The sequence below is a fragment of the Idiotropiscis lumnitzeri genome, chromosome 1 (genome assembly GCF_059441095.1).
Source record: "Idiotropiscis lumnitzeri isolate Australia: NSW breed Sydney's pygmy pipehorse chromosome 1, RoL_Ilum_1.0, whole genome shotgun sequence".
NCBI classification, from domain to species: Eukaryota; Metazoa; Chordata; class Actinopteri; order Syngnathiformes; family Syngnathidae; genus Idiotropiscis; species Idiotropiscis lumnitzeri.
The window spans coordinates 21,943,731-21,967,921 of NC_142391.1; the positions used below are offsets into that span (position 1 = coordinate 21,943,731).

Below are 24,191 nucleotides of genomic sequence, written 5' to 3' on the forward strand. Positions count from 1 at the left end.
TTTAGTGATTTTAAAAATTAATTAACCAACTTCAGCAGTAAAAGATTTGAATGAATAATAAAGACAGCAACATAAAAAAGGCCACAAATGTGACCTAAATTTGAACTGTGACCAGACCCCGAGCCCTAAATAAATGATCAAACATGTGTTTTCCCCCCCTTGTCTGCAGTTGAGTAAGAATGTGCAGGCCACGGGGGCGTGGCTTGTTAATCATGCAGTGACGTCACTTTTGTGCTAAACTATAAAATCCACTTTTACGTCTCACGACTTCACACGCATTAAGACACTAACGAGAAGAAGCAGAAAGAAAGCGCGACAAAATGTACTCGACGAGCTCCACGATGCTTCTCTACAGACGAGAAAGTTTATCCCGGCGACGGACGCAACCGGAGGTGTTCACGTTCGAGCCTATCCCGACGGCCGCGAGTTCGGCGACGCCTGCCCGGCCCAAGAAGCGCTGCACCCGGGTCATGTACCCCGCCAATGTCCGCATGCACCTGCCGCCCCCGGAGAAGAGCGCGGCCAAACGCTGGCTGCTTCTGCTCGTCATGATCCTCCTGTGGCAGATCTACACCGAGGAGCCCTGCGCCGATACGCCCACCGGCAGCGCCCTCACCTCAGACGAATACCAGGCCTTCCCCGCCGGTGGCGACGCTTCTCCGGCGGCCGCTTCCTCCAGCGAGAGCGCGACGGAAGCTCCGGTCGACGACTGCACCGCCACTGGTTCAGCGAGCAATAGCTACATGGTGGCCCTGCTCGTCTACCACCGCCTGGGCGGTGAGAACTAAACCAACCCGAATCTGGCGGTGGTTCGACGCGAAAGCAAGCCGGAGCGTTGAAGGCGCAAATGGGAGGGACAGCGACGAGCCCGCTCAGCTGTGGCCGAGGAAGCAGCTTCGTGCGCCGGCCTGGCGCCTGCCGGCGGCCCGTTGAGGCCTGAAGGTGCCTGGAAGTCAGAGAAAGAACAAAAACTGTGAACTTTTACCGGAAACTTGAATTTGTCATTGACTGCACTTCACAACTGACTTTTGTCTTGTCTTATTTAGTTATTTATTTATTATTATTATTTAATGTTATTTGCTATTTATTTATCAAGCACTTTGAATAAAAAAAAACATTTAAATAAGGTCTTGTGTAAGGTCTTTTCACTGCTTACATCCATCCTTAAAGCACAAAATAAGATTTAAACACAGTTTTTGGCCTATTAGCCTTTTCTGAGAGGAAACATTTACATCGTTTTGAAGAAATTCAATTTGAATTCCAAAATGATGAAATTTTTTAGCCTCCTGTATGAAATGAATCACCAAATCTGGTATCCACATCATGTATAAGACAAAAAAACTATTATTGTAAGAGCAAAATATGTTTTTGAGTCTTGAACAAATAGGCAGAATAGGACATTTCTTATCAAGCCTTATTGTGAGCAAACGTAATATTGTCGAGTCACTCAGAACATGTTAAAACATGCGCATGAATCATTGAATCGGTTGAACACAACATAACATAATATTCCATGCAGCAACGCACTTGATTGACATTCCGCTAACTCGACAAGGTAAATGCATTTAAAATAACTTTTGGAAAACATTTAAGTGTTAAAGATGGGCCCCAAATTCAATACGTGGCGCCTGTGATGAAACATTTGGGTCGCGTTGTCGCCCTGTGATGATGTCATCCCGCAAGTGTCTCAGCAGACATTCTTTGAATGGTGAGACGCTTGGTTGGCTTTCCAGCCCAGTGTGGAAACATGACATCTTTGTTCCAAAAATATTTTGACACTCTCGAGTGATCGCTTTCGTGCTCACGCTGCAACGCTGCTCACATTAAGTACTATAGTAAAAGTACAAACACTAACCGCGGCAGGTTGGTTGCCAGACAACGAGGGGGGGGGTAGGGGGGGGATGAGATGGGCCTATGAGACAGTTTGTGATTGACGTGAATGCCTGGAGATTTATCTATTGTCAAAACATTTGTCACGGCACGGATGAGCGTCCTAATCGGTTGAGTGAAACTGGGTGCACACAACTTGAAAACAGTCCGTAGCATGATGGGAAACATGCAGTATGAATCCCCTAGCATCTCATCCTGACTAGCCTACAACTCTTCTAAAGCCAAGTCATGTAGAATTAAGATTGTATTTACTGTATAGTGCTTAATGTTGAATGTTACTGAAATCTAATGGTATCAAACATTTATTGCAATATGTGCTCTCCCAAATATGTGGACAAAGACGCTAGCTTTGTTAGCCTGCCTATGGAGTTTTGCACTGTACGGTGCCTACTTTCCACCACGATGACTGTCAGATGTGAATAATCAGTGACAAAAGAAGGCGTGCGTGTTTAAAGCCACAGAGCATGTTGTTTACACGGAAATAAGTCCCAGTTCCAGGGAAGCAAGCGTGTTTGACCTTTCATCATCCGATTGCATGTTCCAGTCAGTGCATCAATGCGTTGGTGTTTTTACCTGTGATGATTGTGAATAGATTGAAGGACGCTTTGACATCACATCACGTCAGAGCAAAATTTGACAAACCCCAAATCAAGCAAAGTTGGTATGTTTGTTAATGTTGAAACTAATGAATGTGATTGGGTTTTATTGGGGGCAAATATTCATTCATTAGCCAATAAGCCTTTGGGAACCGAGGACACAAATTTGTTGGATCTTATAGGTGAAATTCTCACTTGACACGCATTGTTTTGCGAGATCATACATAAAATTCATTTTGTGATGTTTTGTGAAATTATAACATTTATTTTGTGACAAACTGAGATTCGTGGCCTATCGCAACTTTTTCTGATCAGTTATTATAATTTGGTGCCCGAATATTTGTTGTCAAATGTATCAACCGTCATCCAAAAACGTTTGCGACCTGTAATACAAAATGAACCAAAGCAGCAAACATAAACATATGACATCATCCAAACAACCTTGCGTGTGTTTGTGTGGTTGTTATCAACACCCGTGTGATAGTGGTCACGCTTGCCCCCCACACACACACACACACGCGACAGAGTTTTTGTGTGGTTGTTTAGCAAAGCAACCGTAAACAAAAGATAGATTCATCACCGCAGCTGCCAATGACAGGATTGCCGGCGGGGTCACGTGATGAGTCATGCTGGAGTGATGGAGTGAGCAGAAAAGCAGCAAAAGAAAACAATTTATCTTATGGCAATTTTTGGGTGAACATGTAGTCTTTTAATAACAACACTTAACACTTTCCTGAATATCTGTTAAGAGGCCAAATCTGTTTTCAATAGAGCACCGTACTTTAAGGACAAAGTGTTGAGATATGTGACGGAATACATTTTGTGGACAACTATGGTGCTTTGGTGTCACAATGTCACCATTTTGTGGTGTCGTTTTGTGAGCAAAATGTTTATTGTGCCCTAATGTAACATTTTCCAGAGCACTTGAGTGTTTTTGAGGCAATTCCTAATATCTTTGTCAACTGTTGTGAGCAAATGATTATATTGTAGTCAATGCTTTTCTTTCGCTTGTCTCTGGTGTTTTTTTTTGTTAGCTAGCATAGCAAGACGCTAAACATAATTTTTAAAGACAAAGTGATTGTTTTAAATGCACAACATGTCATTCTTTGCTCTTTTTTAATTTGACAGTAAACTTTAACTGGCAGCTTGAAGAGTCTTGTTTGAAGAACTGTTCATTATTTAGGAAACTGCTGCTTGTTATGAAGTGAGTCGAGTTGTGTTCGCTGCCACCGCACAGCGATCCTATGGCCATTTTTTGCTCAGAAATCTTCTGAACTACTCAACAAACTCAAAAATTGGTTCCCTCAAGGCACCGCAGTAATAATAGATTTTTTTTCTTTACTTACGTATGTCCTTTTTGCGATTTTATGAAACATTTCACTTTAACACAAACTAGTCAGTTTAAGCAAAAAAAAAAAAGGGGCAATATTTTGGTGGCCTGAGGTAGCTTTCAACCCCAAACAAACAATATTTGTAATGGCAAACCTGCCATTTTTATTTTTTTTGCAAAATTTTGAATTTGCATAAGAAACTAGCAAGTGTATGCAAAAATTGTCTTCTGTTAAATCTTCCTTGTCAATTCTTACTTCCTCCTCCTCATCATTCCAGGGTCGTGAGTCATTCCCGCCGTGGGAGCGAAGAAAAGGCCCGTGTAAAAGGGGAGACCTGGAAAGCCAAATGGTTGGAGATTTCCTGCTTGTGTCAGAGTGGAAATCTTTTCATATTTACAAGGTACCGCCACAAGATTGAAAAATAAATTAAACTGCCCCTCAAGCAACTGAGACCAGAAATAAATCAAAAATCAATTTGGAGGGTGGAGCTAAAAAAATACAACTCAAATAGAAAGGTCAGACTCCAAATTCATCATGGAAACTAGAAGCAAACAAATCACACGTTACAATTTTAAGTGACCTTCTTGATAATTATTTGTATAATTGCTTTTGAGTAAATGTCACCGCTGGAGGAAATGTGCTAGTAGGTTAAACATGTTGGCGTGCCAAAAACATGACATAACACTAAGAAGCAGGAAGCAAGGACACATTACAGCTTTAATTAATATATTTAATCACCGTTTGTATAATTGTTTTTGTGTTAAGTGGCACAGTAGGAGAAAGAAATGCGAGTGTGCTAATGTAAACCTCGTAACCCGTAAATGCTCACCCATAATGCTTTGCATAAATCTTTTTGTATAACTGTCAAAGCAGGCATGCTAGTAGGCTGAACATTATAACATACTAAAAATCATGAAAATAAGAAACCACATCACTCATCTTTATAATTATTTGCATAATTTAACAAATGAAGTCATCCGCATAACACTGGAAGGAAATTCCAAGTTTTTTGTGGGATGGAATGCAATGCAAATGCAGGAGCCCCAAAACAGAACCCTGTGGAACACCATAGGGTACGTCATCAGAAGCCAGACTGCTGTTGATAATGGCCAAAACCAATTCCCTATTACTCGGGGGAACCTCCTTAAAGAAGTGAAGAGGAACTGAGTCACAAGGGGAGCTGGATAAATGAGCTAATAGTTGTGAGTATCGCTATTGTTCTGCCATGTATGTGTTATTTCAACATGCCTGTTTGGAATTCTGAAGAGCTGAAGAGCATTTGAGGAATGTGGACTGTGCCAGGAACTCCCCAGGAATGTCTCACTGTCTCTACAGTCCCAGTTGGCACCACCACGGCGATCAGCCCACATGACTTCAGTACAGAAATATGATGACGATGATGGTGTCATTGAGGTGCTCAACACAATACAAAGAAGATCTCAAGACAGTTGCCACTTCAAAAGGGACAGTTTGGGAACCAAACCTCCATCATCAGGTTTGCCAAGATATTATCTCACTGGTATTTATAAAATGTCTGGTTAGCAAAACGTAATAGCTAGCCTGCTAGGCCAACGTCAACTCTATGGCATGCTGTGCATTTTAGCGTCGAAACAACGCGTCTGTACCGTAAATCTGAGCAACATTGAGTGACATTTCACTCATTCAAATTCGTGCGATAGCTGAGAAGCCTAGTCATCATTTAATCTATTTCCTCGATTTTCATAATCATGCTTTCTTGATCAAATTACACAGAAGGTTTTGCTTTACGAGTGGTTCCATGAAAGAAAGCTTGGTGAACGAATGTTTTTTTTCAGGAAAGAAAGGTTTTTTAGTGACACTTAAAAAGACGTCCGCATTTTCACATTCTCCTATTTAATTAAACTACACATCCTATGCAAATTGATTCTTGGCCTTTCTTGCCTACTGACTTTGAGATTTTGGCCTGTTTTACTCCATCTTCTCCCACCCCTCCTTCCTCCTGTTTGATGTTGGGGCTAAGTGGCAAAGAACTCACTGATTCTGCGTCAATCAGGTCTTGAGGAAGAATCACTTTCCGAAAGACGTCGTCGACCTGTCGGGCTTCATCTCATTGAAAGGTCGCTCATGCTGATTTTTCTAACATAATACAGAAGCATACTATGCGATAAATATTGCCCACTCACCATTCATTTTAGCCTCGTCATCCTGAAAAGGGCAACCCTCCATCCCTTCTCAGGGCTTCTTGCCTTCTTTTTCAGTTTTTGGAGTTTTTCCGTGGAAGATTAAGGCCTAAACTTGATTTGAATTGATGTCGTTATGATGATGGTTGATGAAGGTGATGAGGTGATGATGATGTTAATGTTGATGATGAAGATGGTGATAGGTGATAAAGAAAGTGATGAAGAGGAAGGTGATGAATCTGAAGGTGCGTACATGTGTGTGCGCGTGTGTGCTGTTGCTCAATACTTAGTCAATGAGTGTTTAAAGTGTAGAACTGAAACACACCCAAGACGCGCCCTGGCGAGCAAGCACACAGGAATTCTTTTTTCTTCTTTTTTCTCATTCTTTTGATGATGAAATGTGTGTTGAAAGAAAAAAAAGTTCCTCTTGCCAACTAGTAGGAAACAGGAAGCGGTAAAAGGGTGTTTGCATGACGCCATACAAGTAGCGCGTAGCTTGCTCAAATTTTACATGCCACAGGACTCAACTCAGTGTATAGACTGTGCGTGGGTGTGTGTATGTTTGTGTGCACTATCACACCCTCCTCTTCATCTTCCTCTCTAACAACATTCATGCGGTTAAAAACATGCGCTAGCATGATTAAAGATTACACTTTGCCCCTTGTTTTGTCAGATAGGCCGGATGAAGAGAAAGAGACAAAAAAAGAGATGAAAATCCTCAAGGCTGTATGTATGTGTTATAATACTTATATGTATTTACCATCACTCTTCTTAACTTCTCCCATACCTTTTAAATTCTTTTTATGGCTGATGGGTCTATCGAATATTTCTAAAATTGATAATTGTAGTGATCATCTCGTCGAATAGTTGAGCAAATGCATAAAAATTGATTTTGAATAATAGCAATAAATTTAACACACACACACACACTGCCCAAAGACAGCTGGGATTAGGCTCCAGCACGCCCGCGACCCTAGTGAGGAGAAGCATCTTAGAAAAATTATGGATGGATATAAAGTCACTTGTTTGTGTCGCGCGACAGATGTGATGTGTTTTTCCATGGTGACAGCCAGGCACCACAACGTGTACAGTGTGTGCGCGAGTGTTTTAGTGTGCATGCGTGCGTGCGTGCCTCTTTCTCAGTTAAGACATCGCAACCTTGAGACTTAATGAAACACTGCTACCTCCTGGTGCCCAAAAGCTAATCTTACCTCGCTTCACCTCATCTGTATTTATACACTTAAGGTTTATTTTTTCTTTTAAAAAAGTAACAATTTAAAATCTAATATTTAAAAATATATATACTTCATTTTGAGTGCACAAACTAAGGAAGTTGATTAAAATTGATCAATGTGGCAAAATCTGTATCGATTGGGCGTTTGCGGTCACGTGATGTCGTGATGTCAATGCGGTTAGCGTCTTCCCACCCCCTCGCATCGTTTTCTTCTTCCGCCTCTTCCTCGGAAAACGGAAGTGAGGTAACTGTGTTTTTTTTCTTCTTCTCTCTTCGAGCCATCTGTCCTCCATGACACTTTGGAAGTGAACTTCGGAGAACTATCCAAAAACTTGAAAGCAACAACTTTCTTAAAACTGTCAAACTTTGCTCGGGAAGCCGCCACGTACGTCGACGACGACGCGTACGCAAGCGGCTGTGGCGGGTACGCGCACGTCGGTCAGCGCGAGGCGAACGCGGACAGGTAAAAAAAAAAAAAAAACTACAAAAACGACTACATACACGCACACACACGCGCGTACACACAAAACAAAGTGATTACCTCAGACGCAAAGGTGAGCCTTCATTACGTCGCCGACGAGCACGCATGTTGGCTTCCTTTCACAACGCGCACGAAAGCCAGAAATTGGCGAACGTACACGCCCGTGCGCGCGCGTGCCTGTGTGTGTGTGATTGTGTGTGTGTGTGTGTGTGTGTGTGCGTGTGATTGACGGGTTACGTGCACGAGCAGTGATTTATGGAAGCCAAGTTGTCATGTTTCCACGCGAATTTCTGTTTGTTATCTAACATGACGTCATCAACATGAACTCAGTGCTCCTTTTTAGGAGCACCATTTAATGTCAATTTGTTTTGCTCTGGATCGCCACAAAATTAAATATCTCTCAGACTAGCTGTCTCTGTCTGTCGTCCGTCGTTCATGTTAGTGGTCTAAATATCATCTCTATAGTATAATGTCATTGTCATTGCATATTGCGAATGTTATTTTATTTGTCGCATACTGTCGTGTTCGTTTCTAATTGTGAGCTATCGTTGCTAGTGTCGTATTTCTTGACTCATTGTGGTCCAGCATTGTTTACATGTTATCATATGCATGGTATGTCTACACTGAACGCTTGCCACGTGTTGTCATGGAAACAATATTGACAAGTTCCGCTTTGAGATTTGAGAAGAAACAACGTACTTTGTGCTATTTTTGTGTTGTGTTATGTTGTGTGACCAGGTTACAACAGTACTCACAATCTGTACTTCAATAGGAGTAAAAGTAGAAATAACGATATAATCCCTTTAATCCCAGGTAGAAAGAAACTATAGACTCTTAAAATATATAAAATAAAAACTCTAAATTAATAAAAATGTTTGTCAGTTATATACAATACTTCTTCTGCCAACTTTGCAAAACGAAAAACGGCAAGTTAGTGATAGGGGGTTTGTCTTTGAGTTTGTACAAGTTGGGGCTCGTTCCACACACTACTGTGTCCGGTTGGTGGTGTAACATCAGCATCAGCTCTGAGTTTTATGATATCAAAACAACATTCCACCGCTTTGCAAACCTTGTGAATTGACTGAAAAAAAAGGCTTATTTAGCTGATGAGACCAACAAAAAAAATAATTTTACCTGTATGTGTTTTTTTTTTCAGATTAAACAGAGATTTTTTTTAAATGCTTGAAACTGATGTTTTTAAATCTCAGAGCAAATGACAAACAATTCTCAGAAAAGTTCTTCTACTTCAAACCTGTTGTGTCATCATTCCTCCGTGTTGTAGCTGTCCCTGTTCAATTGCCTTATAAACCCCCGACATTTCCATTTCTCAATCAAGATCTCAAGCTTGCAAGACTTTACCTCTCTATTTGTGTCTTCTTTCAGTCATGTTGTCATTAATAGAGGTTGAAAAAGGTAACTAGACTGGAAAAGAAAAAAAAAGTAACTAACTGAATTTAGGAGTATAAAGTACAGATACATATTTGTTTTCAGATGTAGGGAGTAAAAGTAAAACGTGTCCAGAAAAAAATATATACTTATTCATTGTTATGAACATTATATTCGTTAACTGGAACCCAATCGTCTTGGAGTGAATGGCAAATGCCATGTAAAAAAAGCTTGTTTAAAAAAAAAAAAAAAAAAAGCATTTTATAGTTGTGTATCAGAAAGCAAAATGGGTAACTCATATTTGTACATCGTTACTTCCCAACTATTGTTTGTGTATCGTGTGTGCGCGCCGACATGTCAAATCAAGCACTTCTCTCATTCCTCTCGTACCACCAAAACACAACACAACATGCTCGTCGCTACTTGCCATGCGACGTTCTCGCTGCATGAAATTTAACATGGTCCATGACGGTGTATCGGTCGTCCGGTGTGACGCTCTTGGCAGTGTTGGTGTGTGTGCGCGTGTAGAGTTTCCATGCGTGTAAACTAGGGCTGGGCGATATGACCTCAAATCAATATCGCGAGAAATCGAGCAATTTTACCTCAATAACGATAAATTCCCCCATGGACTAAAATCAAAATAAATGCAGGAATTGCATATTGACTGTTTTTGTTTTATTGACCAACTGGTACACTTTACTTTCAATGAAAAATAAAAGTACAAAAATCATTTGTATGAACATTCCAAATAGCTTGCTTTGCATGACTTGAACAATGTCACAAAGAAAAAGGGTACCTCTTGCAAAATATTTTTCTGCAAATAGATTGCGCCAAGATGCTCTCATGATGTAAATAATGGCAAATAAAAAATGCTAAAGAAAATGTCAATGCAAGCCAAATAAACAAGTGTGCATCATCGGGGAAAATGTGCCGTCTCGAGTACTCTGGTGCGCAGTCGCCACTTGTCATCTATGCACAGTCAGGCTCAATCAGGGATCCATGTTGCGACCCGACCACAAGTCGGATGGAGATGCAAAATGCTTGACATGTCTAAGCTCCCGTCCCGATGTAGTCCATTCGGCAAATACGGCTTTCATGAAGCGTTTAAATCCTGTGCGCGCCACTGTAACTAGAGGAGCTTTATCTTTAGCTATGTGCTAGGCTATCGCGTCCACCTCTGAGACGTTCCCTCGTATGGTGTCGCCTCCGTTCATGGGCTGTTGTCACTTGTCGAACCTTGCTTCTCACTTTGAACTTTCAGCACAGCATGGTTGTGTTGTGGGTGGTGAAAAAGTCTCTGGATTTGAATCGCCAGCTACGACAGCGACGTCTGTTTTCTTTCTCGAGCAGACCGGTGGAGTCACGTGACTAGAGGCGCTGTTGCGGTCTTAAAGGGGCATGAACATTGCCGCAGACAGAAACGGCTTTTCTTTTTTCTTTTTTTATTCACCGAATTTACCGACATGGGCAAAATGATTTCGGTCATTGTACTAAATTTCGGTAACGGTAAATTTTCGGTTTATCGCCCAGCCCAAGTGTAAACACATGCAGACAAAAGCAGTCAGTCTGAAACTCTTACAAACACGTGACATTACTCTGAGGAGAGAGAGTAAAAGCCAGAGTTCGTGACAGAGAGAGAGAAAGAGAGAGTGAGAGTGTGTGTGTGTGTTTGTCAAGTGACACATCACCAGATGTGTTTATGGGCCCTGGAAACTTTTGTTTTTTGACATGAGACAACCTACGCAAGCATTTCAATTGTCCAGCAGGAGGTGTAATAGCCATGAATGCAACCCTGCTAGCTTGCTAACCATCAACAAAGTGCCCTCCATGTGCGACATTATGGGATATGTGAGAGGACATATTATGAACATCAGCGCTACCTGTCATGTGACATTGAATAGTCACTTCTTGCTTACTTTCTGGAACTACAGCTGCATTTCTACCTGAAATCCCATAAACTTGTTCTTGGTACTTGTAGTTCCTGGCAAAGTTTTTTTTTTTGTGGCCAAATACAGAAATGGATGTTCAGAGTATCCCTAATATTTTGTCTAGGTATGAGTTTATTTTTTTGTATTGCATGTGTTCCTAATAAACTGACCAATGTGTTTGTGTGTTTCCAGAGATGTAGTGTGTGTGGCCCATCATGCACCTCTTCCTGCTGCTCATCCTTCACGCCGCAGCAGCTGTCGCACAAGTCGACCCAGGTACGGAAGGTGGGAAAGAGGCTGAGAGAGCAAGTGAAAGAAAGAAAAGAAAGTGGGGAAGAGTAGGAGGAAAAGGGGGAGACAAAGAGAAAAGAGGGGAGGGTAAAATGGGAAGAGAGTGAGGCAGGATGAGAGGAAAATGAGAAGTGGGAGAAAGAAAGGGGACAGAGAGAGAGGGAGAAGAAAGGAAGAGAGTGTTTGATGTTAAGAGAGTAATGGGGGATGGGAGAAGAAAGTCAACAGGAGAGAGAAAAAGGGAGAGAAAGAGAATTGGGGAAGTCAATGAGAGGGAGTCGGGGGAGAGACAAAGAGGACTAAAAGAGAGTGAGGAAACGAGGGGGTAAAAAAAGAGTGAGAGCTTGACACCTTGTGTGTGCGCGTGTGCATGTGTACAGCACACTGTCGCTATGCCCTGGGCATGGAGGATGGGCGGATTAAGGACGATGACATCACAGCTTCCAGCCAATGGCACGAGACCACAGGACCGCAGTACGCCAGGTCAGATTTACCGTTCGATTGATTGAGCATATGGTAACAAATGTGTATTTGAAAGTTGCTGTTGCGTTTGCCGGTCATGTCAGGTTGAACCGCGAGGACGGCGACGGTGCCTGGTGTCCTGAAGGCCAACTGGAAGCTTCCGATTCTCAGTTCCTGCAGGTTGGGCTCCCCTTCTCTTCCTCTGCGTCAGTGTTGAGTGCTGCGTTCAAAAGCGCTGGGAAACAAGAAAGATAACATTTGGATGTTGACATTTTTAATTCCCAATTTACTTGAATGCAGCCTCATTTTCATGTTGATGTGGTGATCATATGCTCGGTTTATGCTAACCTGCGAGTATGCTAACATGCTACATGTCATAATTATACAATTTTATATTACGATGCTCATGTGTTTCATGCTCAGATGCTATTGTGTATGCTAAAAGCCTTCATTCTACCCTGCTGACATGTTCCATACTAAAATGTGTTCATGTTAATATGTCAACACGTTTCATGCTACATATCTTCTCTGTATTCAGGTGGACTTGAGTCGTCTGACCTTCCTGACGGTGGTGGCCACTCAGGGACGCTACGCGCGCAACGGCATTGAGTTTGCGCGAGCGTACAGCCTCAACTACAGTAGGGACGGAGTCGTATGGAAGTCATGGAAGAACCGACTGGGAAGCACGGTGGGCTTGTGTGTGTGTGCGTGTGTGTGTACATGTGAGTTTATGTGCGCAAGTTTGCTTGTGTATATGCACGCATGCAATAGTGTGTGTGTGCATTTGTTTGTGTACATTTATGTGTTCAAATTTGTGTGTGCGAATGTGTTTGGTTGTTTGGGTACACATGCATTTGTGTGTCTGTTTGGATTTGCAAATTTCTTTTTGTGTGTCTGTATAAATAGGCATGTTTCTGTGTGTTCATGAGTGTATAATCCGAGCATGTGTGTGTGTGTGTGTGTGAATGAGCAATATTTGTGTGGGTGTAGGAAGCCCAAAGACTTAACAGGAAGTGTGTGATGGCGTGATAGATGCGAGGAAGGAAAAAGAAACAATCACGCTGCCTCTGCTCAAGTCACATGATAATGACGGGACGTGACATTTCACTTCGTGTAAGCCCTGATTGTGGGCGGAGCCTGACACAGGAAGCGTTTATGTGTGCGTGCAGGTAATGGAAGGCAACAAGAACGCGTACGCACCCGTAATCAACGACCTTCACCCTCCGGTGGTGACACGCTGGGTCCGCTTGATTCCGCTCACTGAGCTGTCCACCGTTTGCATGCGAGTGGAGCTGTACGGCTGCGCCTGGGAAGGTAGGCCACGCCCACATGGAGCATTGTTGCCGTTGTTGGTTGTTGATGTTTGCATTTGTCGCCCTCAGACGGTCTGATTTCGTACAGCGCTCCCGAGGGACAGCTGATGATGCAACCTGGCCTTCCCACCGCCGTCTTCAATGACTCCACCTACGACGGCGCCCACCAGAAGAGGCGGGTCAAAACACTCCTATTGCGTATGCCCGCTTTGTGTGCTTGCATAGTGTAATGTTTATGTAATCTGCAAATAAGTTAGCACGCTTGATGCTCTCATGTTTCTTGTTTACCGTCAGACCAAAATGGCCGCAAACAAGTTGAAAGGGCCTTTAAAAAAAACCCGGTTGTTTTGCCTCCAATAATGCTAGTTTTAAACTTGTCTCTATTCTTTTTTATTATTTTGTCATATAAAATTATGGGTCTATAACCATTGCTTTTGAAGATTCTTTTTGTTAATAATTTTATTACTGACCGTGATTGTTTTATTAATTGTGATAACAGAAGTAATTACATAAGGTAAATGTAGACTATTGTTTTTTTTCTTAATGGTATTAATAAGTCTGGCACAGTCTAAACACCTCCCAAAGAAGTCTCTACACGTGCCTGCTCTCAGTACAGTGACCTCCCGGCATTAGCAGCCATGTCTGATATGAAAATACACTGTTGGCGATGTTCAAGTGAGGGGAGGAGCTTTATGTAGTCGGGCCATAACCTCGTCTAATTTTGCCTCCATCTTGTGGCATCAGTAGGCAACTACAAACCTTTTGGGATGAGCATCTAATATTTGCTTTTATCCTAATACGCTTCATGCTAATAGGGTAACATACTTCATGCTAACATGTTAACACGTTTCATGCTAATATGCTAACATGCTTGTTTTGAAAATGCTTCTAAGTTTCATGCTTACACTCGAGCACGTTTCATGCTAACATGTCATGCTATGAAGCTAATATACTAAAATAATAAATTTTCAATATGCTTCATCCTAACCTGCTAATGTTTGAGAGGCATGTCACATGCTCCCCGTGATTGAGCGCTCTCATCCCAACAGGAAGTTGTCCGGCGGTCTAGGCCAGCTGACGGACGGCGTGGTAGGGCTGGATGACTTCCTGCTGACGCGTCAGTACCATGCTTTGCCAGGGTACGACTACCTGGGCTGGAGGAATGTCTCTATGGGAGTAGACCAGAGTGTGGAGATGGATTTTGTCTTTGACCGACAGAGGAACTTTACCTCAATGAAGGTATGCTCTTATTTTAAAAACCTTCATATTCACCTGACCTATTTCCTATGTGAATTGTATCGCTTAATTTTTTGGGGAAAAAAAACAAACTTTAAAAGGCCTTTGTTTGATTGGGCACTTCCTGATGTGCCTTGTCGTCGCTCACTTTAACAATTTCTTATATTTAATCACTATGATTTAATGTGTTACGGCTATAGCTGTCGTGAAATGCGCTCTATTAATAAAGCTGTATTGTATTGTATTTTGGATAAAACTCTGTCACCCGATTGTCAACTTCCTTTGTGCACCAGCACTCTTATTTCCTGTATGCACTTTCTCACTGTTGAAAACCTTGAAGAAAAAAACTGCTGCCTTCACCCTAATGGGAAACTTTCCTTGTACAGTATCATGATTTTATTTCCATTTTATTTCCTGTACTGCTTCTTGTGTGCAATACCTCTCACTTGCTTCTAAAACATCCTTCACTTCACCTGACAGTTGTGATGTAAAGGTTTGTCGAAAAGCGATATATCAATTTAAACTGCTACATATGCATTTTTACAACATGCAATAATGTAAAAAAGAAAATGATCGATTTGAAACGCCATGTTAACCACAGTCGCTCTCTCGTGTCTCTGCTATAAAGAAACTGCATACGCACAATAGTTGTCTGCAATGCACGTACGCATTAGTGGTAATCCGGGTCAGCCGTGATGCAAAACAGCATTGCGGGTCATTTGAGTTTCATGGCTAACGCATGTTAGCATTAGCAGCAGAGTCCGAAAGTGCAATTCACAAAATGACTTAACACAATTTAAACCTCCCTCACATAGCAGGACGGCGGTGGTAAACAAGTATCTAAAAATGAAGCATGTTGTGGATGATGCCTGATTTAATTTCTGACAGGGACAGTCGTGTTTGGAAGCTAGCTGTACTTAGCACACACAGTGCTATACAACTTTTTTTTATCTAGCACATTTCACAACAGCTGGAGCTGTAACAAAGCGCTTTCCATATGGTGTAATTTAAATACTGCGTCTAAAGGAACACTTGCTCGATGTCGTGGTGGCACGCTAACAAATTGTAGCGTCTACTGTTGATTGCGGGGGCATTAGTCAGCAAACTCACGTTTATTCAAAACTAAAACAGTTTTTGGATACTCACGTGTTGCATTCATAAACTCAAAGGAACACGGCATGACCCATTTGCCACAAGCCATTTTAACGACATCACCTAACAATATTATATGTTTTAATACACATCACCATTTGAATGTGTAACTATTTTGCATACTAGAGAAGCTAAACAAAACATTTTGTATTAAGGTTAAATAAAAAAAAATCAATTCAAGTGTTTATTTTTTTTCTTTAGCACAGTGCATTTCTCTAATTCTATTCATATTATTTCAGTCCCATCTTAATACAGCCTCTTTTCTTCCTGCCAGGTCCACAGTAACAACATGTTCTCCCGTGGTGTGAAGATCTTCTCGTCTGTGTCGTGCTGGTTCAAGCCCCACCCCTTCTCCATGTGGGAGGCGGAGCCTGTGGTGTTCCAAACGGTTCTGGATGACCGAAACCCGAGCGCACGCTACGTGACCGTGCCTCTGGATCGCCGTGCCGCCACTGCACTGCGTTGCCGCTTTGCCTTTGCAGACACGTGGATGATGTTTAGTGAAGTTTCCTTCCAGTCAGGTAACACACACACACACGTAAACACATAGTGAAGCTAACACACGCATAATGGTGGTAATTCTGCGTACCTCATCAGAAGATGCATCAATGTCGGTGACTCCGCCGCCCGTCAGCGATTCCAGCACAGGCCCGTCCATATCAGGTATGCACTGACAACCCTATCCTTCTAAAAATTCCCGCCGTTGTTGTCTTTGCCGCTCAGCCACCATCTTGTTTGTTGTCTCTCGCCAGCCGTCGACCCGTCAGCTAGTGCGGCGCCTGATGACAGCAACGCGCCCGTCCTGATTGGCTGCCTGGTGACCATCATCCTGCTGCTGGTCATCATCATTTTCCTCATCCTGTGGTGTCAGTATGTGTGTAAAGTTCTGGAGAAGGTGAGCAGGATAAGAAATGGCCGTGAATTAAATATTTACATGTCAAAATTCAGTCCATTGCCCTACATTATTACACAAGGCAGATCTGACACATTGAATATGCCGGCCGCCCCTATGTATCCTAGCAACGTGCTCAAGGTCTGGTCTCTTTTCAGTATACACCACTATATGATGTTTATGGTCGTTCCCATCTTACAGGCTCCCCGCAGGATCTTGGGCGAGGAGGTGACAGTGCGACTATCGTCCTGCAGTGACACCATCATCCTACAGACCCCCCCTGTGCCCCCCCGCTCTGGTAAGCCACTGAGGGGATGGTGTCAACTGTATGCTGTGTAAATCCCAACCACAGTCCAAGATGTGATTTGACCCAAAATCGTTTATATGGAATATTGTTGTTTATTTACAGTAATGACGACACGCAACCATTTCAAGTACCCTTGATGAATAAAGTCCAGCTGTTCTAATAGGCTCTCACGTGTGCTCACGTGTCCCTTGTAGGCCTGGCCCAGTCGGACCCCACCTATGAGCGAGTCTTCCTGTTGGATCCTCAGTACCAGAACCCTGAGACTCTCCGGAACAAACTGCCTGAACTCTCGCAGAGTGCCGAAGCCTCAGGTCAGCCACATTCTGCTTCACTTGACTTCTTCGGCTGTGTTGGGAATCACTCCCCATCTGCTCTGTAGTTCTCTTTATTGTGTGTAGGCCATTTTGTAGTCATGTTCAAAATGGTTATCCTTGAAAAGGTGCCCTCAATGTTTCCCGTAATACATCTTGAAGAGTAGTGAAATAAGCAATAGAAAAAGCCACGTATCCCATGATGCATTACGCTGACAGAAAAAGCAACATATCAGGAAAAGCACGGACAAAGTTCCTTTCAGAAAAAGATTACTGGAACATTTGATCTGTATTTGATGCACATGAAATGGTGCCAGGTGTGGGCTGATTCCCAATTAACATGAGTTTGAATGTAATTGGTAATTCAGCATATTGCCACGTCCCTTTTATAAAAGGGTCTGCACACTTGTGCAATCACATTAGCTTGGTTGTTCATTTTTACTTCCCCTCGCAAAAAGATTTCTTTTACATGTGAAAAAGTTTTGTAATGAATTATCTTGGTCATCCTGTTGGTGTATCACACAAACCTGGTGTATTGACAGGGGTGTGTTAAAAGGCAGCGCATTCTCGCTTCGAGGTGTTTATTTGTCACTGACAGTTGAAGTTTACTATAAAATTAAAACATTAAACAAAAGACTAATGAAAATTGTATATTTGAACATAAATATTTTATGAACGTCTGCTAGTTAATGCTAACATATTATGCAAAACACCACAGATGGCCTACTGAAAATTAGCAACGATATTACAGTCATTATAAACTTTGGCGGTCCATAGCAGGGGAATGCTGTACTGAAGTAATAACACAGTCGGGAAGGGGCGAATGATTCCAAATACAGCCTTCTTCTTCTTTCTCTTCTTCTTTTCCCGCCTTTTCCTCTCCAGTCTCCTCACGCTGACTTCCTGTCACATGACTTCAGCCTGCCACACCCAAAGGTGACACAGTCAAGAAAGAAGTCCTGATGCTAACATTTCTTTCCAATATTAATGCCATTTTTAATGTTTTGCATTTGCAGCGTGCGGCGGCGGCTACGCAGAGCCTGACGTGACGCAGTGCACGCCGCACCAGTGTTTCCATAGCAACGCGCCGCACTACGCCGAGACAGACATCGTGCGTCTGCAGGGCGTGACGGGCAGCAACATGTATGCCGTGCCCGCCCTCACCGTCGACTCGCTGACGCGAAAGGACATCTCCGCCTCGGAGTTCCCGCGACAGCAACTGCTCTTCCGTGAGAAGCTCGGCGAGGGACAGTTTGGCGAGGTGCACCTGTGCGAGGCTCAGGGACTGGCTGCCTTCCTCGGCGAGGATGAGGAGGAGGTGGAAGAAAGGGGCGCAGCTGTGCGGGACCGCAATGGGCGGGCCACTTTGGTGGCGGTCAAGCAGCTGCGAGCGGACGCCACTAGCCAGGCTAGGTACGAAAACTTCCCAGTCACAAAGTGCAGTTTTAATACAGTCCATTTGAATTGAATCTTTAAAAATGTTTTGTTGTTAAACCTTTGCTGGGTTTAAGTATTTTTACTTTTATGGGAAATACATTTTAATTAAATTATTATTTAAGTTCAGTACCGTAGAAAAATAAAAATGACAAAAACATTTAAAGCATATATTGAAAGAGGGCAAGAGAAAAGGCAAAACTAGTATACAAACTAAAAAATGATCCCACTTTGTTTACATCAAACAAAACACGTGTTTTCCAAACCAATTAATTTATCATCTGACAATCTTCACCAATAATCAAAAATTTCCAAAGATGCACAGTGTAAATGAATCTACAGGCTTTGCTTTCTGTAGGTGTAAAAAGCAGGAATGAAGAGGAATCAATAATCTTCGGCAAAAAGTACAGCTTAAAATACTTTTTAATAGTTTCCACTCTTCTTTGAAATGTACATTGCGGTGTGCTGCCATGTAGTGGAAGACAGTGGAATTATACCCCCCCATAAATGGGAGACAGAACAAAATTTTATAACAACTATGACCCAACCCGATATGGATTTTTATTTTTTTTAGGCTGATGCTGATTCTTTGGCAGAATAAAATTACGATAACCAATTAATCAGCCAATTAATTAAAAAAAATATTAGTATTTGTTCCGTTAATACTTACAGCGATCAATATATGAATTACAGGCAGAACATTTGAATGTTTTACAATACTTTGTCCTACAATATAGTCAACAACAAAAAAAAAATCTGCAAAAATTGGCCATTTTTCATGCCGATTTCTTTAAGGGGGCAAATGTTTGAACATCTTTGTTTTGTCTATGTTGTAATGTGTCAAAATGTTGAATAAATAAATAAAAAATATTTTAAAAGATCTAGCTATTAATCTATTAAATGTACTAAAACAAATCCACAAAATAGCGGGACTGTCAACCTTCGATGGTTTACTCCATATCCCGCATAAGCTTCCTAATTTTGAACGTAATTTAGAGAGTGTAATGCTTCTCCTTGCCACTATACGTCACAGGCATAGCTAGATGAACAAAGAGAACTGTTTTTGTGTTGGAACGATTTCAAATAATTATTTTTGGCCCTATACTTGTGCCCGCAGGAACGACTTCCTGAAGGAGATCAAGATCATGTCGCGACTAAATGACGCCAACATCATCCGACTTCTGTGCGTGTGCGTGACGTCCGACCCACTGTGCATGGTGACGGAGTACATGGAGAACGGAGACCTTAACATGTTCCTGTCGCAGCGCGAGATGGAGAGCACGCTTACTCACGCCAACAACATACCCTCTGTCAGGTGCGACCCATGCGAGTTAGTTTTCTTAACACTGATTAAATATATTTATTTAATGGTTTCTTGAAATTCTATCTCATTAAATTGTTTATTTAATTATGTATTGTGATGGGAAATTTTTGAATATTAGTATTTGGTGATTTTAAGGGGAAGTCTACCCAAACATTTTTTGACAATATTATATTCAATGTGCCTCCTCTCGTCTCAACACGGTTTTCTGGTTAATATTGCGTTTGTGGAATATGAGGTAAGCAGCAAAATCCACCTGTTTTTAGCCATCTCAGGGGGCCGTCATTTTGTCACTTGCTGGCAACTGAAAATGACATCACAGTTGCTCAGGGCTCAGGTAGCGACTAAAAACGCCACACCTGTTTTCTGAAGCTGATCCATTTTCTGCTCAAACATATTAATCAGAATCCCGTGTTTAGTCTAGTGGGGTCTCATTGCACATAATATTGCCAAGATATTTTTGGGGTTGACTCCTCTTTTAAGTAAATTACATTATTTTATTATAATAATGCAACACTTAGCATGTTTTATTTATTTTATTTTAAAAAATGATTCAATCATTGTACTTAATCCTATTAAAATTAAAATTAAAAATGGGATGTGATTATTTGATTTTAATAAAAAGTTTACATTTATATTTGAAGTGTTTTGTTTATTTTGCTAAATAATTTGTTACTGTTTATTATGAATTAAAAAAGCATGCATTTTATAAATTAAAATAAACATACTTATTTAGAATGTGCTATTAAAAAGGTGGTTGATTACTTTTGATTAATAATTTTTATTTAATTTTAATTAAACTTTTAATAGTTGTTTAAAAAAACTATTTTAGTCACACATTTAATATTTGTAAATTAGTAATTGATTATTTTTTAATTTGATATATTTTTTTTACCCAGACTACAAATGAGCTGGTCCGTTTTTCGGTTTCCAACTCCAATATGACCTTTGAGTGCTAACGTATACCGATTCCCGTGTCACCTTTCCCTTGCAGCCTGGCGGACCTGCTGCACATGTCTGTGCAGATCTCGTCAGGCATGAGGTACTTGGCCTCGCTGAACTTTGTACACCGCGACCTGGCCACCAGGAACTGCCTCCTGGACCGCCGCCTCACCATCAAGATCGCAGACTTTGGGATGAGCCGGAATCTCTACAGCAGCGACTACTACCGTATCCAGGGCCGCGCCGTGCTGCCCATTCGCTGGATGGCCTGGGAGAGCATCTTACTGGTGAGGGCCGGAGCGATCCCTTTATCAACTGTGCACTTCATGAGCATCTTATGTGTTTTAAATTCACTCCTATTCCCACTTACATTAATATATAATTTAGCTGAAAATCTGTAGTAACAAGACACTATATGAAATGTTTATTTTACCTTCCAATACACTTTAATCACATTTGATTGTGACACCAAGGACAGTAAATGCTGGGGATTGAGAATGACATTGACAAACGTGCATCTAGCATGTACACAATCATGAACCTATGTTACATAAACGACTGTATTCGGTAGTTAAATAAAAAACCACCTTCATAGCATGAGATTATAAGAACTAGTTGAACACCCCCTGGGCCAAAACATTTTTAAAATGGAGCAATTGATGGTGAATCCTCATCCTCCGATCTCTGTGACCCTCTTGTGACCTTGACCAGGGCAAGTTCACGACCTCCAGCGACGTGTGGGCATTCGGGGTGACCTTGTGGGAGATCTTCACGCTGTGTAAAGAGCAACCTTACAGCCTGCTGACGGACCAACAGGTCATAGCCAACACTGGAGAGTTCTTCAGGAACCAGGGCAGACAGGTCAGAGCAATCGCATCTCGCACCACAGATCGACTACTCTAAAACCCTTGAAAACCGCTAGACCGCACATAAAGGATGCCCAGGTGGCCCAGATGAACAGGGTGGAATATAAAAGGGCCACTCGGACCAAACACCATAACTTCTGTTTTCTTTTCATTTAAATATAAGAAATCCATGATTTCCTTTGAACAGGACAAAAGTGAGAAAGCGTCTTTTTTTGCTGACTAGCAGTGGATAGAAAGTTTTTGAAGGATGGAACCTAGGGCGTAATGAAAACAACAAGAGCCCCAAAACAGAACCCTGTGGAACAAATGAGAGAGGGGCCGAGCAGGACTAAGCATGATCTACGCTAACACAAATAGTCTTGCTGGCCAAATCGGATCTAAACCACTCTAGAGTGCTACCACTAAAGATAAAAATAAAGATGTCCTTTATTAGTCCCACAATGGGGAAATTTGATGCTCTAATGCTCACTTGGTGCTGTAAACGAGCTCGGAAGAATTCTGTGGAGAGATACGAGGGGGTCCCCCCGCCCTCCAAACACACCCACACACACGCACACACACACCCCCACACACGCATAAGTATCTTGACGAAGCCGACTCCTGACCTAAACCCTCTCACGATAGGTGTTCTTGTATGCGCCTCCCCTCTGCCCTCCCTCTCTCTTTGAGCTGATGATGCGTTGCTGGAGGCGGGATATCCCGGACAGACCCTCCTTTGAGGGGCTCTACCAGGCCCTCAGGCCCCACGTCAACCAGTGACCAGGACCAGGCCCAAGAGGACCTCCCCCAAGGCAAGAAGAGATGAATGGAAACAAAAAGTCTGGGGAGAAACATTTCAAACTTTTTCAATTTCCTTTCAACAAAATATTTTTTAATCACTTTTTATTTTAGTTTTTTACCTTTTGAGCGGGGGGGTTGGCCTTAAGAAAAACCATCTTCTCATCCCTGTGGTCCTTCTTCATATAAAGAAAGCACTGTGTGTGTCTGTGTTTGTGCGTGTGCGTGCGTGTGTGCGCCTCCTGTCGGTTAATAGTACTTCCTGTTTGTGTTCTAAGCACACTGGAGCTCAGAGTGGGGGTCAAAGTTTTACGTTTTATTTTATTTTATCACTTTGTTTTTGTTGTGTCATTGTTTTGTAACACATATTCCACTTTGTGTGTTCTTGGCGTGTCAGACTATGGGACTACATATGTTTACTTGCTTGACAAATCTGATCATTTGAGCTACAAACACAAAAATGTTGTGTATTTGTGTCACTCACTAACTCATTCATTAGCCGGCAAATTCAACATGACGCTAACCTTTTGTTAATCTTTTTAGTTCCATTTCCTACTGCAAACGCTAGCTGTAGCTAGCAGGAAGCTTATTAGCTAAGACAAATTTAGCGTAACACCCGTTGTTACACTGACTTGCAGGCTCGTGGTTAACTTCACCCCTAGCGTTAGTAGAGTCAAATAATTCTCTCCCAATTTCCTAGTGTGCACATTAACTCAGGATAGTGGCTTGCTTCGTTGCTATTGTATTAGCAGCAACTTCGCTAACTCATTGTTGATCTTTGACTTCGTTTCGTAAGTCACAAACTCGCTCAGGTTAGTGACCAACTTCAGAACTAGCCAGTTAGCAATGACAAATCCAATGGGACACCATTTCCTACCACTCTTGCTATCATAGCCTATTGGCTAGTTTGTTGATGTCTCTTAGCACACACTCTAACTCAAGCGAGTGGCTAGCGTCACTGCTTGCTTGATAGTAATGACAAATTATTTGTGATGCTCTTCTACCACACTTGCGAGTTCAACCTACTGGCTAGTTTGTTCACCACAACAAATTCAATGTGACACTAACCTGTTGTTCTCGTGTGTCTGTTTTTTAGGGCACATGCTAGTTCAAGTTAGTGCCTATCATCACCGCACTTGTTAGGAATGACAATATCGTGTGTCCAAGTTTTACTTTGTCTTTTTTTTTTTGGGGGGGGGGGGGGGGGGGTTCGAGTTTAACCAACTAACTTGATGACATTATCGCAGGTATGTCCACAGTTTTCAAAAGCAAAAATTTGTTAATGATAGCAAACTTCCACTTTATGCTCAAAGAGTCGACTACTTGAGTTTGTTACAAAAAAAAACATTCTTAGTAGCTTCAGCTTTAGCGGCTAAACAGCTGCTAGCTTGCTTACTAAGTGGATATTTCAGCTCTTTTGTGACTTTTTTTTTAAAAATATCTTTGTCATGTTGCAGTAAATGTGTTAAAACATTCATTTAACATAAAACGCTACAATCATCCCGCCGTTGAAAAAAAATCGAGTGTTTATCTTTTTTTGTAAGCATTTTTTTGCTGTTTCTTTTTGTCTTTTTACGAGTTTGTTTTCCACCGCAGTTTGGGGATGTGACTTGTTCACAAGAACCAGGCTACATTTTAAATGTCAAGAAGCAAAGAAACCACTAAAGTCAAGTCCGTCTTCCAGAATGCTTTGCTTCAGTGAGCGTGTCGCCGAGTGAATGCCAACAAGAAGTGATGAGGAATGAATGACTGCCTGTCAATCACCACATATATTTTTTTTTGCTGTGTTTTCTCTATTTTCAGCTTTAGGTTATGTGGTCCACATTTTTTTTTGTACATAGAACACTTAATATATCACCACATGCTTTGTAATCCACCCTTT

General features: G+C 41.9%; 2 protein-coding genes across 2 annotated transcripts; both read left to right on the forward strand.

The window, feature by feature from the left end:
* Positions 1–252: 252 nt before the first annotated feature.
* ier3 (immediate early response 3) lies at positions 253–1,133 on the forward strand. Its single transcript, XM_088289561.1, has one exon. It carries the CDS (start codon positions 321–323, stop codon positions 786–788), a length of 468 nt encoding a protein of 155 aa, XP_088145687.1. The 5' UTR covers positions 253–320; the 3' UTR covers positions 789–1,133.
* Positions 1,134–7,450: 6,317 nt separating this feature from the next.
* Positions 7,451–23,507, forward strand: ddr2l (discoidin domain receptor family, member 2, like). Its single transcript, XM_088288157.1, has 18 exons — positions 7,451–7,673; positions 11,198–11,281; positions 11,677–11,779; positions 11,863–11,938; positions 12,297–12,446; positions 12,928–13,072; positions 13,141–13,250; positions 14,125–14,310; positions 15,734–15,980; positions 16,057–16,122; positions 16,212–16,354; positions 16,553–16,649; positions 16,853–16,969; positions 17,986–18,382; positions 19,521–19,718; positions 20,719–20,953; positions 21,378–21,527; positions 22,157–23,507. Exons 2-18 carry the CDS (start codon positions 11,221–11,223, stop codon positions 22,289–22,291), a joined length of 2,616 nt encoding a protein of 871 aa, XP_088144283.1. The 5' UTR covers positions 7,451–7,673; positions 11,198–11,220; the 3' UTR covers positions 22,292–23,507.
* Positions 23,508–24,191: the final 684 nt, after the last annotated feature.